Here is a 12309-nt window from a genome sequence, read left to right on the forward strand (position 1 = left end):
GGTTACAAGGCAACAGAGGAGAAAATTAAAAAGATGAAGATGTAGTCTGTGATGATTATTTTAGTTGGAATCGAAATCAGCTAAATGTAGTTCACATTGGAGAAGAGCTAGCGGAGGCTAACTCTGCCTACACTCATAATGGATGGGCAAAGTTTCAAGGTTACATGACTCCACTATTATTCTGGCTGTGTGAGTGCGAGTCTTTAGTTCTTGCATGTGTTCGCAACCTGAACTGACTGAGAATGGGTTCTGTGCTCGGAGGCAGATGGGGAAAAACACTGCACAGGCACCGTACTTTGAGTAAAGGTCATTGCCTCAGAGTGAGGTCTTACAGACTGAAGGGAAAGGTTGGTAAACAAGCTGATGCAAGCCTGAGATGGCATTGGATCGAGAAGATGTGCGACCAAGCGAGCATGCATGTCAGGCTTTCACCACCTTGTCAATACTCCCCAGCCTCTTTTGTATCTCCAAAATGTAGCAAAATCAATGGCACACAGGAGGACGGTAAATTTCTGAAAGCCTTTTAATATCAAAGAAATCCAAAGTACAGTGAATTAAATAGAAGAGTGCAATGTGCTTGGGAGCTGTCACGGTAAAAACGATTATAATAGCCTTCTCACAGATATGGTTCTGCTCTGGAGAAATAAGGTTTAAAGGAAAACAAACCAACAAAAAAACAACCTTGTTTCATCACCTACATGCTTCATTCATAATACACAGCAGAGCAATTATACATGAATCAGAACGGAGAGAGTCTTTACTTCATCCGGCATCATTTTGCGTAGAAAGTAGCCCACTATTTGCCACCCTGCTGAATGCGTGAAGAGAAATTTGTCACCTTTTTTTTGTCTGAAACGCATCACTCAAGCAAAGCAGCGTCTGCTCCTCTAAAGCAATCATTTGCCCTTCAGGTTTTTTCACAACCAGCTTGTGTCTGATTTTGAATTTGTTCTCCCTACGGTCTCAAAATCTCCCTCTTTGATTTCTTCTCCTCCCTCCCACAATCTATACACCATCCCCTCCCCCCTTTAAGTATCCCCTTAACGCCATCCCTCATTTTCTGGCCTCCAACTCCATCTTCCCCGTCTCCTGTTCCATCTTCTCCCCCCCCCCCACTCTTCTCCTCCACCTGCCCGTGCCGTTACACCAGAGGTTGTTTGTCTCCGCTGGTGGAGGGTAGGGACTCCACACTGCTTTTGTAGATGGGCTTCTTCTGAGACCGGTCATCACTGTGGGAGAGGGGTAGAAAGAAAGACAGAGGAGCATGATTATCAGTATATCGACCTCCCAGTAGGCACTAGAAAACTATAAGTGAGGAAATTATGGACTAGAGCTGAGCAATGGACCCACTCCTGGCTGCTGATATGAAAGTGCATTCTTCTCTATTTTGCACTCTGTCTCTCCTTTTATGCACACATGCTCATACACACAGAGCAGCACATGCACAGTAAGGATTAAACCTCTGTCTTCATCATCACCGCAGAGACAGAAATCATGTATGAAGGAGGCTGTAATGGAAATTCTGCATTTGATTTTTCTTCCCAGCACAAATGGAAGAGAAGCTAATAAGCGAGCTGCGTTGGGTTATGGTTCACATTATCATACTGTCAGAAACATATTTAATGGGACTTTTACGAATGCTCTTATCATTGTTGTAGCTTTTTTATACTTTCTATACTTTCATAGAATTAAATCTGGTGCCATTAGCCGCAGCTTTCACGTGCAGAAAGGAGGGAGCATAAAAGAGATCAAGGATGGGGGTCAAGTAGGTCAGACCTGCTGAGATACACATTGATATTCAGCGTGAATAACGGCTTTTAAAACACATAAAAGCACACGGGCCGTCGTCAGCACATGAGTGGAAAGGTTCCCTGCAAGAACACTTGGCGTACACAAAAACCACACACACAAGGTGAAGTAGACACCAAGGTGCACACCTGAATTCCCACACTGGAGCTGAAATGGCCTTGGTTCTATCACATGAGACAGAATGAAATATTGCAGCAATAACCATATCCGTAATATAAAGTCAAACTGCAGGAGGAGAGAGCGAGGCTGAGTTAGAGGAAATAGGAAGGCGAGTGTGGGTAAAGCACCGTGAAGGAATCAAACAATCACACAGGCACACGCGCGTTCAGAGGCGGGTTGTGCACCAGATTTTGTATATGATTCAATATGAAAATCACACCTAAAGAGCAAAGTGATGTGTTGTTACGAGATAGCTGCAGACACAAACACTCAAACAGTCGGGTCTTACATGGGTCCTTTGCTGGTCTTGGCCTGCTTGGCCCTGCGGCACAGGAACACGGTCATGGAGAGGATGAGCACCAGGAGAGACATGGCCGCTGCAGAGGTCATCAGCACCAGTCGGCCATTACTGGACGCATACCAGGGGGCATCAGCTGTGGGACAGATCAGTCAGACATGAAGGGAAACATTCATCACACAGATAACTGTGAGCTCTCCGCCTGTGGGGAAAGCTTCTAATGGTAACATCCTGTTTGTTAGTGCAAGAAAAGAAACTTTCTGGAGCTCAGACATGCATCTTTGAGAAGTCTTATTCCCTTCATGTGCATACTTTTACAAATAATATATAACACTGTTTGAAATCTTTCTTTAGAGTAGTAAGTAATTACTTTACAAAATAAGGTTTTAAAGATGTGGGGCAGCAGCAAACACACGCTCTTCTTTTCTTATATTGAGTTATTTCATGTTAATGCCGCTGGAGTCACACAGGTTTGCAGCAGGACTGTTTGCTAAAGGTGAGTTCAATTATCATATTGCAAACCTCAAAGCAACCCCAGTGACATGCAACATTTGCTCACCATACCTTCAAGGATGAACAAACATTATCCCAGCATCTAGAAAGTATTAGCTTTTTAATTAGTACATGTGCTTCAGAGGAAATCCTGCAGACATTGTGGAGCGCGGTGACCAATGAGTCAATTGCAGCAGTAATAAGATAGCTCTACCATAATAAATAACATGCATCGGCTTAATTGCATTTTTAGAGGTTGCATAATTTCAATGATTGAAATCACAAGGCTTATGAATCGGACTGCTTGAGAGGACGGTGTTTAAAAAACGGCGGTGCGTTAACACGGTGCAGTCATCACACAGGTCACTGATAAAGATGATGAAGACAGATGAAGTGCTGTAAATTGGATTAGCTATAATGTTGTAATGAAATTAGCTCTCCACTTGAATAAAATCTGCACGTTTCAGAAGGAATGAGACAGTTGTACAGATTCACTGTCAATTTATATACGTTCATGTACAAAAGCGACAGACAAACAGATTTCTAATTAAAGGTGAGTATTATGCTAATTTCAAGCTTCACATTTCACTCTGTGATACCTGTTGAGTAGCTTAGCATAATTTACAATTTAAAAAACCCTGCCCATTTAAACCCTACAAACCCTACAAGCCCACTTTCTTCTGATTGGTCAGCTCTCCGAAGCCTGCTGAGGCTGCAATTTGTGATGTCACTAAGTGCAGCATGTAAAAAAAAATGTCTGAAACAGTGTTAGACTGATAGATGTACAATAACTATAGTATTTGTACAATATTTTTGCCGTCTGCACGATATACGATCAATAATGTAAAAAAAGGCAGACTGTGCGATCATTTTGCCCTTTCAAAGAAACCCACAATAAAAGTTCAGCGATGCATCTGTCACTCATTGCATCTCTGCGGTAGCTGCAGAACGATAGTGCTTTATTTTCAGTCTGGCAACACTGGTCTGAAACCTGACGTTGACAGCAGCCTGCACACTGAGCTGAGAATCCTGGGGATTACTCCAACATACTTTTACCTACAGATGTGAAACTACACCCACGTTTAGTCTGGACATCCAACATTGTCACATTATATGTCTTAAAATGTGAAACAGCATGATACCCCCTCTTTAAGGAGTTTAATAATTATCATTTACTATTATATCCTGTATCCTTTCGGATGACGTTAGAAAGTCTCATGGGTACAATATCATTAGAATGAATAGAATAAAGTAATAAAAGCAACCAATCACCTGCTCACAAATGTCTCTAATGGCTCATGAGTATTTCTAACTTCTCCCTCGTCTGTGCCTCTGTGCTCCAAAGTGCACTTATGTGTGATTTGATATTTCTAACAAAAGATGAAAAATCTGAGGTCAGGTAAAAGCATTGCTTCTTTTATATCTAATAATTATCCTCTTACCCTTTAAGGGGTAGTGCTGTTTCATCATTGCCATTTATTCCTGCTATTTAAAACGTATCGTGTCCTCCGGGATCACCTCACCTATTTTCTTCTGACATTTTAGAGCTGATTTCATTTGGGACATTGTTGTCACCTTTATGTGTGAGGTGTTTTAATAAATCTACCTTTATTACAAAATAACTTTGTCCTTCCTTTATTTCTTGCAGATGAATTACACCCTACCTCTAACTTCCTTAGAAAAAGTTGGAGCTAGGGGAATTAATGTCACACTTACAGAGAGAACTTCTGCTTATGTTAATGTTCACGAAACCCAAACAGCTGACCTTTTCTGGTTGCATTTGAGTGGTTTTTTGAAGCGGAACTTCACACTTTTTTAAATTGTTTTTGCTCGGGGGATGTTGACAGAAAAGTTTCCCAACAGTTACCTAAGAAAACCAAACCAGTTCTTTGAAGGAGGAAGTGAGAAACAACTGCTTGAGACTCAATCCAGACTCATTTAACAGGACTTGTCCAGGGTGAGCTAAAATTACCGGGCAGCACGGTGATGCTGATGGTGCGCTTCTTGCTGAGGGACTCCACAGAGGGATGCTCGGCCATGCAGGTGTACTGTCCTCCATCCATCGCGCTCACCTTCTTCAGCGTCAGCTTAGAGGAAGGAAGGATCCAGTCGTCACCCTGAGAGAGAAAGATGAGACATTACTTACAAACTACATTTAAAGTCAGGATTAAAAGACACTTCAGTGTGTTTTTGTTTTAAAGTAGTTCATCTGTTCTTATGAAGTGATCTGCCTTGTGGAGGCATACACTGCTGCTGTTTTTGCTTTTTATGTACTGAATGCGTCTTTGCAGCTGTCATTACACCTGCCCTGAGACTGCAAAAGGAAATTAGCCAAGATGAGACAAACAGGAAGGATATAGTGAAAAAAAATATTTTGCTGGCTGGGTTGTTTGCAGCCCTGAGTGAATCGACAAACTACAAATTATTATTATGCTGAGCTGGGTCTGCAGGACAGATGAGAGGAGGATATACTGTATGCTGGTCGGAGGGAGAAAACAGATATCTCAGACACGAAAAGTTTAAAAGACAGAAAAAGAAAGGAAATGTGCAGAATGTGATATTATGATGGTGAAAAAAGTGGATGAAAAACAAATGAACAGAGATAGGAAGAAATAGAGAGACGGGCAATTGGACATAGACAGAAACACAGACTTATCTGCTGTTGTGCGTCCCTCAGAGAACAGTCCCAAATGTCCCAAATGAAGTGTATTTACCTGAGCGGTAATCCCAAACGAATGGACGCACATCGGAACAAGTCAATAACCGAGAGAACAGCATCATCCGCAAAGAATGATGCGGCAACAACACACTGTTAACACAACACGTAATGAGATGGCAAGGGAGCAGGATGAATTGTTGACACAAAAATAGCAGCACTATTACGAGATAGAGCCCGACATGGGAGGAAACAAATAATAGGCCAAACATAAGAAATGGAAAACAAACGAACGTGGAGGATGCGGTAACAAAAAAAAAAAAGACATTACACCATGCAAATGATTTGGCTCCTGGGAGCTGCAGCTCCTGCCAAGAAAGTCCATTTCAATTTGAATGGATCTGAATTAAGAGGATTTCCCATAAAGGCCAGGTCTGGCCAAAGCAGCATTTTGTATGCAAATCCACTGGCACCCGAAGCAGTGGCCCGTTTCTGCCTCTGTCCTGCTGTCATTACCCGGGGCCAATGTGCCCACGGCGGCTGTCTGTCAAAGTGGGATGTTCTGATGCCACTTTATGCCCCACACCTACTCCCGTCATACTTACAGCAGGCTCACACACACACAGGTAGACAAACACACTCCCATCCATCATTCCATCTCATCATTTCCTTGAATGTCTCATTCCTCATTTCCAGTGATTCGGTGACTTATGTAAATGGAGCACAAACAGATCGACAGGTGAAGCTCCAGCACTAAATGATAACATCTCCACACTGTGACGGCTCTGTCACTCAGCCCAGCAGTAATCAGTCTTCTTCACTGGAGGGACAGGGCTCTATATTTCGACAAACACCTATACCCCCTATATGATCATGCAGAGGACAAACAGTAGTATTAGCAGTATAAAATGTCCACTGAATTGGATTTGGATTTGTAAGCCAATTTAAGACCGGGATTAGCGGTGACCCTTTAACAAGCACATTAACCCCGAGCCGAGTTATCAGGAAGAATAACAAAAGAGGAAACTTAGCAATTATGTCTGCCTGTTCCCCAGATATCTTCACTGTCACATACAGTAGCTTCATTACACCTGTTACTGCGGGTGGTGGCAGACGTCCTGAAAGTGTAATACTGTTGTCTCACCACAAGGGCACAGTGTGTCTCCCAACTCATCACGTCCTTCTTCTATGACATTTTACATCAAGACGTCTTAATTTCCCCGGGGCGACGGTTCTTCAGCTCAGCGAAGAGGCTCAGTTGAATTATTCAATACTGGTTAACCAAACACTAAAAAAATCATTAGAAATCTATCCGCATAATTGTTTTCAGGTTGACTGGCTCTTGTCTAGACCTCATTAAACTATTAATCCTTTGTAAGTGGGCAAGCTGCAATCCCCCAGCGAGCGGTGGGCCTAAGCCAACCGGTCACTTAAATACAGAGCGCTTCTTCAGAGGGAAGGATGAAGGGGGAACAAGTGGCTCGAGAAAGTCGAGAAGAAGAGGAGAGAAAATTAAGAGAATGCGCGAGCAAAGCCGAAGAAAGAAAGAGGGACCTGGAGAGACTGGAAGAGGTGGAATTGAAAGTGGAAGAAGCAGGAGAGAGGCTGACAAGTTTCCAAAAGCATAATGAGGCCACTGTTTGCACATTCCCGGGGCTTTCTCACGTCTTTATTCCAGGAGTAGTTTGGCTCCTCGGACGAGCTGGCAGAGCACTTCACCACCACGTCGTCCCCGAGTCGCACCTTCACCTCCTCCGGCATCCCCAGGTAGCTGCTGTAGCCTTCCCTTGACAGTGACAGCTCCCCCATATCTAAAACACAGCAGGAATTACAAAGCATGATGAGGCATTAATGAAGCAGAGAGATTAATGTACCTCTTCAAGAGTTTTGGGACGTGACTGAACATATGTTAGCCGCAGCAGCAGCTGGTAAACATCCAGATCTTTAAGTATATGTGAGTGTATAGGCTCGCGTGTAATGCCTCCCAGTGGTACAGACTGTACTGAGCGATCAATAATAATGATAATAGGCTTCATCTTATCGAAGTCTTTAGAGAGGCAGTGTTGTGAATAATGGCTCATTTTCTCTTCCATCTCAATAGATGGCCCACGTCCATCCAGCTCCTGGCTCCTCTCTCCCTCTCTGTCTCCTTCGGTCCTTTAGTCCATTCTAATCTTTGCCACTTATTGATTCCCCCCATGAGGCTGAGGAGCCTATCAAACAGCATCGCGGTCGATTTGATGGCCACTGAGAAGATAGAGGACACTGATAATCTGACTCGCTACGCCACGGATGCTGTTTCATTCGACTGTGTATCCTACAATGATAGTTTCAGACTTGAGACGAAGCAGAAGAATGCGTTTCTGTTCGGTTGGAGGGCAGGAAAAAATGGAATGACTGTAGTCGACCTTTCATAAGTAACACAGTGTTTGCACTGCAGCTGTATTTTTTTGCACTTGTCCTGTTGTACAGCTGCCCTGCACGGATATATCTTGAGGTATTAACTATTCATATGTTTTTCTATCTCTCACTGTGAAGAAAGTCCAAACTGTCTGAAAGATTGTCTTTACCTCCCGCTGGTTGGAAATATGAGAAAAACTGCAAAGTTTCACAGCCTCTCTTTTCTGTCTTATTACCCGGCCTGTGGTTGCCAAACTGTGGGCTGCGGCCCCCTGGTGGACTGTAAAAGTATGCTTTACAAATCGTAACATGTATGTGGATGGATTATTTATTTGTACTTGTTTGTTGTTGTTGTTTATGAAATTAAAATATATCATTAAATATTTCAGCTTACTCTGAAGCGTTAAAGAGATGTTTGATAAGAGGTTTTGGTTGGCCCCAGCCACAGGTGGAAGTATCGAATTACAAGTACTCACGTTACTGTAATTGAGTAGCTTTTTCGTCATTTTACTTTTACTTCTGTTTTAAATGAAGTGAAGTAATTGTATATTCGTACATCCATCCATGACTGAATAAAATATTTATCCATGGATATTGTGAGCTAGAAAGAAAAACTGCGTTGTACCAGACGTCAATTGAATGCATTGCATCAAAAAAGTTTTTTGTTTAACCAGAAACAGCCGTTAGATCGCTCTCTTCAAAGCCACCAGACTCCTTTAACAACAACAGTAATTTTACCTCGCAGAACACGGGACGTGCCGGTCTACCGCTGCCTCGTTACGTGTCATAACACGTTAGTTCTGAACCAATCTAACCCTTTAAAACACCACACATTAACACAAACAAACTAACCGATCGAGACACCAGCCACTCCTGTGTTCTGCGAGGTAAAATTACTGTTTTTTCAATGGAGTCTGGTGGCTATGCAGAGAGCTATATAACGGCTGTTTTTGGCTCAACAGAGGGCTCTTTAACAAAAGGTCCATCTCTCATCATTTTGACACCAAAACATGTACACATAGGGCCCAGGTTCGAAAATAACAAAGTTTCATGTTATTTCATTTGCATAGGATGCATGTGGTAAACTTGGCAACATGTGTTTATTATAGAAAAGTAACTAAGTAACTTTTACTTTCAGTACTTTTTACTTTTTCTTGAGTCATTTTTTACACAAGTACTTTGACTTCTATTTGAGTACAATTTCAGTCAAGGAACAGTACTTCTACTTGAGTATAATATTTCAGGACTCTGGCCCCAGCATATTTTAGATTTCATAAGTGAGCCACGGCAGTTAGCTAACGTTTAGGCTGGCTGACCTAGACTATTTACCAACTTACATTCAGGTGCTTTTTTGCTTCCTTTTATTGGTAATCTCATCATTATTCTCATTTCCTCATCGGAAAGTGAAACTCTGTAGGCTGTATATCTTATTTGCAAGTCACTTGCAGAGTTCTGCAGCACAGGCAGCATTAGAAACCAGAGATTTCTTTATTTGTCACCAAAAGGAAACAGTGTCACAGAGTCATTGTTCCACTGAATTTCTGCAGACAGCCCCGACATATTTCCAGCCCACATCAACCCAGAAACTCACAATGCACTTTGAAGGCCAGCGGCAGGGAGGATTTGTCTTGCTCGGTCGCATTTTCGGCGTCAGACACACAGCGGTAGGGCCCCTCGTAGTACCTTCCTGCATGGGGGATGGACAGGAGGAGACTGTCTGCAGTCTGCTCCACTTGCATCGAATAGTAGCACCAAGATCGCTCCCAGATTGGACGCCAGCACTGCATGTACTGTTGAAGAGAGAGAGAGAAAGATCGTTCATTCACTGATCACTGTTGTGGATAAATGCAGGGGTAGTTCTCCATTTTAAAAGCATATTTTGAAAACGTTGGAGCTAAATATTAAATTCTGATGTAAACCAAATGTAACATAATAACATGGCATTACTATAAAGAGCCTTCTGTTGGATTGAATTATATGTGTTAGTTTCCAACACAGCTGTCAGCTGTCAGATGGGTCTACGTAAATATTAGCTCAGGCTGTAAATGTTGGGATATGTAACAACGGAAACTTTCTCTTATTATGGACAGTATGAGCCCTCATAAAAAAAAACGAATTTATTTTTTCCACTTCTACAAGAGTCGTTTATATATCTTGGCATATTTTACATTCATTTCACAGTAATTTAAACAATAATAATCACTTTGGCATTTCTTACAAATATTGCAGTGTCATAAAAAATTATGGTGAGAGGACGTCCTAAACTTTAGAAATGTAGCCCATCTTTCCTCCACTTCTTCTCCTGCCCATTGCCTTGTTTTTGGTGTCTCACCTTGGAGAAGACCTCAAAGTGGACATGGCTGATGTTGACTTCAGAGTCGGAGAGCAGACACTCCAGTGTGATCCTCTCTCCCTCCAGTACGGGCTCCGTCGGCCCTTTAATGAGCAAAGTGGCTGCATGTGGACAGAGATTAGAGATGCAGGTTATTGATCGCAGCATGAACAGGCAGGGGGGCACAGGAGTAAAAAGGCTTGATGACCTGCACCGAGGGGATCGAGCTGCTGTTCTGGGCAAAACATTCAAAACAACCCTCTCCCTTTTCCTGACATTTATTTCATGCCTCTGCTGGAAAACTGCCAATGCAGTGGCCACATGACCAGCAACAGGTTCTTCTACTTTACTGATATACGATAACAGAGGCAGTTTGTCTTTCACTTCAGCCAAGAATTACTGACAAACACAAACAGTTTACATTACACAAAATAAGAATTACATGTAAACACGTCTCTGCAAACAGTATGAATACATAAAAATATTTAATTGTTATTCTCGACAGTCCCTTGATAATTTCCCCATCATTTCCTGCTTTAGTCCGAGTCTCAGGGGAATCCCATCAGTGCGACAGAAGAGAAACTAAAGCCTTTTCTCTAGAGGACAGACCAACTCAGAAACAAAACAAGCAGGCAAGCAGACAAATAGACAGGCACACACACACACAAAAAAGCACACACTCTCAAAACCCAGGGACAGCATCTGCATGAGTTATTTGAGTAGGGGGAAAAAAGAGCAGAACCAGACTTGAATATTAAACCAATAACTCATAACAGAGGAGCATTAGAATTAAATGTTTTGGAGAGACTGTTTAATAGTCCAATGGAGAAAGAAAACATATTTACCATAGCTGCCATGAATCAGGGCGACCACTGCGACAACTAGAAGGACTTTCATGACTGAAACAGCTTTTCAATGTCAGAATAAGATGCTGCGTAGTCCTGTGGAGCTTCTAATCTGAAATGAAAGTTTGCTCACTTTTTATCTGTAACGACAAGTGGGCGTGGTTTTCAGTCCTGTGTTTTCAGGAAGTGCGCACAAAATAGTCTGAAAGCACAAAGAAACTATGCATCCAAATCATTATATATACAAAAATGAATCGCCCAAAGGGCCGTATTATTTGTCTACCGTCATAGGACTCCATACCAATGTGCATTTTACGCCTGTCATACTGTTTATGTCAAGTGTAAAAGAAGGAGCTGTGTTGCTCCGGTTATCAAATTTTTTAAATGCGTCATTTGTCTCCGAGGAGAATCGGGCCTATCACGTTACCAACCTGAGTTTGATGTTGAGGTCAGTGTTTTTCTGGTGAAGTTCACAACAACAGGTTGTAAAAGAAGTCTCGACATGTTGCTGCAAAGCTTCGAGATATCCCGGTGTGACATGTAATACCGGACAAGCAAACATCTTAAGCTTCGTTTGCTGTGACCTTTGATTGATTAGCTGTTCACCGGAGCTGCACAGGAGACAGCATCGAAAGAGATCTAGTCTCTCAGAGAGTCTCAGAGATCGTTTGTTGCACGCTATTTTAAAATGATGAGAGTCATCTTCAGATTAACTGACACAAACTCTAAAATATCAGTTTTTCACTTTCAATCTATTGCCTCTTGCTGCATCCACCGCAGGTTTATATAATACTGTAGGCCTACGTTATTGTTAAATTAGAATATCCTAATATAAATATAATATATAATCCTAAAATTGTTTTATACAAACCTTCAAAGTAGATCATATACAACTCATACCATGTATTTGGGTAAGTTTCAAACCCTAATATCTACTTACTTCTGTGTTTAAATAAATGCAAGTGCTCTGAAGGTAATAGGTTCTGCACCTTGATTGTTTTATACTGTGCCCATTAATTTAATTTAAAGTTTTTTCCACTGATACAAGAAACATTGTCATTCTTTATACATTTTATAACAACGATCACAACAATAATAATAAAATGATCATAATTATTATTATTTTTAGCACTATTATTTGCATATATTATTATTTTTTTTTTAAATCAATTTTAATAGTGGTACTATACTACTACTAGTACTGAATACACCTACATTTAAGATATTAGATATTTGCCTGATTTTTCCTATTTTTTAAATTATGTATTATTATTAATATTATTATTACAGTTCTAATTTCTACACAATTTCTTTTCTG

The 12309-nt window shown here is 41.5% G+C and overlaps 1 protein-coding gene across 1 annotated transcript; it reads right to left on the reverse strand.

Moving 5' to 3' along the window:
- Positions 1 to 505: 505 nt before the first annotated feature.
- On the reverse strand, positions 506 to 11107 carry LOC138584343 (cell surface glycoprotein MUC18). The gene is made up of 7 exons (XM_069656552.1): positions 10992 to 11107; positions 10147 to 10268; positions 9406 to 9604; positions 7080 to 7225; positions 4731 to 4875; positions 2258 to 2402; positions 506 to 1229 (listed from the first exon to the last, which is right to left on the reverse strand). Exons 1-7 carry the CDS (start codon positions 11041 to 11043, stop codon positions 1142 to 1144), a joined length of 897 nt encoding a protein of 298 aa, XP_069512653.1. The 5' UTR covers positions 11044 to 11107; the 3' UTR covers positions 506 to 1141.
- Between the last annotated feature and the right edge of the window lie 1202 nt (positions 11108 to 12309).

Source organism: Semicossyphus pulcher, unplaced genomic scaffold, assembly GCF_022749685.1.
Source record: "Semicossyphus pulcher isolate SPU_LCO1_2020_fin unplaced genomic scaffold, fSemPul1.0.p SCAF_9, whole genome shotgun sequence".
In the NCBI taxonomy this organism is placed as follows: Eukaryota; Metazoa; Chordata; class Actinopteri; order Labriformes; family Labridae; genus Semicossyphus; species Semicossyphus pulcher.

What these genes read in the sequence shown, in the direction of transcription:
- LOC138584343 (XM_069656552.1), bottom strand. Translation starts at nt 11,043, where the DNA reads ATGAAAGTCCTTCTAGTTGTCGCAGTGGTCGCCCTGATTCATGGCAGC. An exon ending in CCTGATTCATGGCAGCTATG is followed by an intron (nt 10,269 to 10,991) that starts GTAAATATGTTT and finishes GTCCACATGCAG; the next exon opens with CCACTTTGCTCATTAAAGGG. An exon ending in CAGCATCACCGTGCTGCCCG is followed by an intron (nt 2,403 to 4,730) that starts GTAATTTTAGCT and finishes TCTGTCCCACAG; the next exon opens with CTGATGCCCCCTGGTATGCG.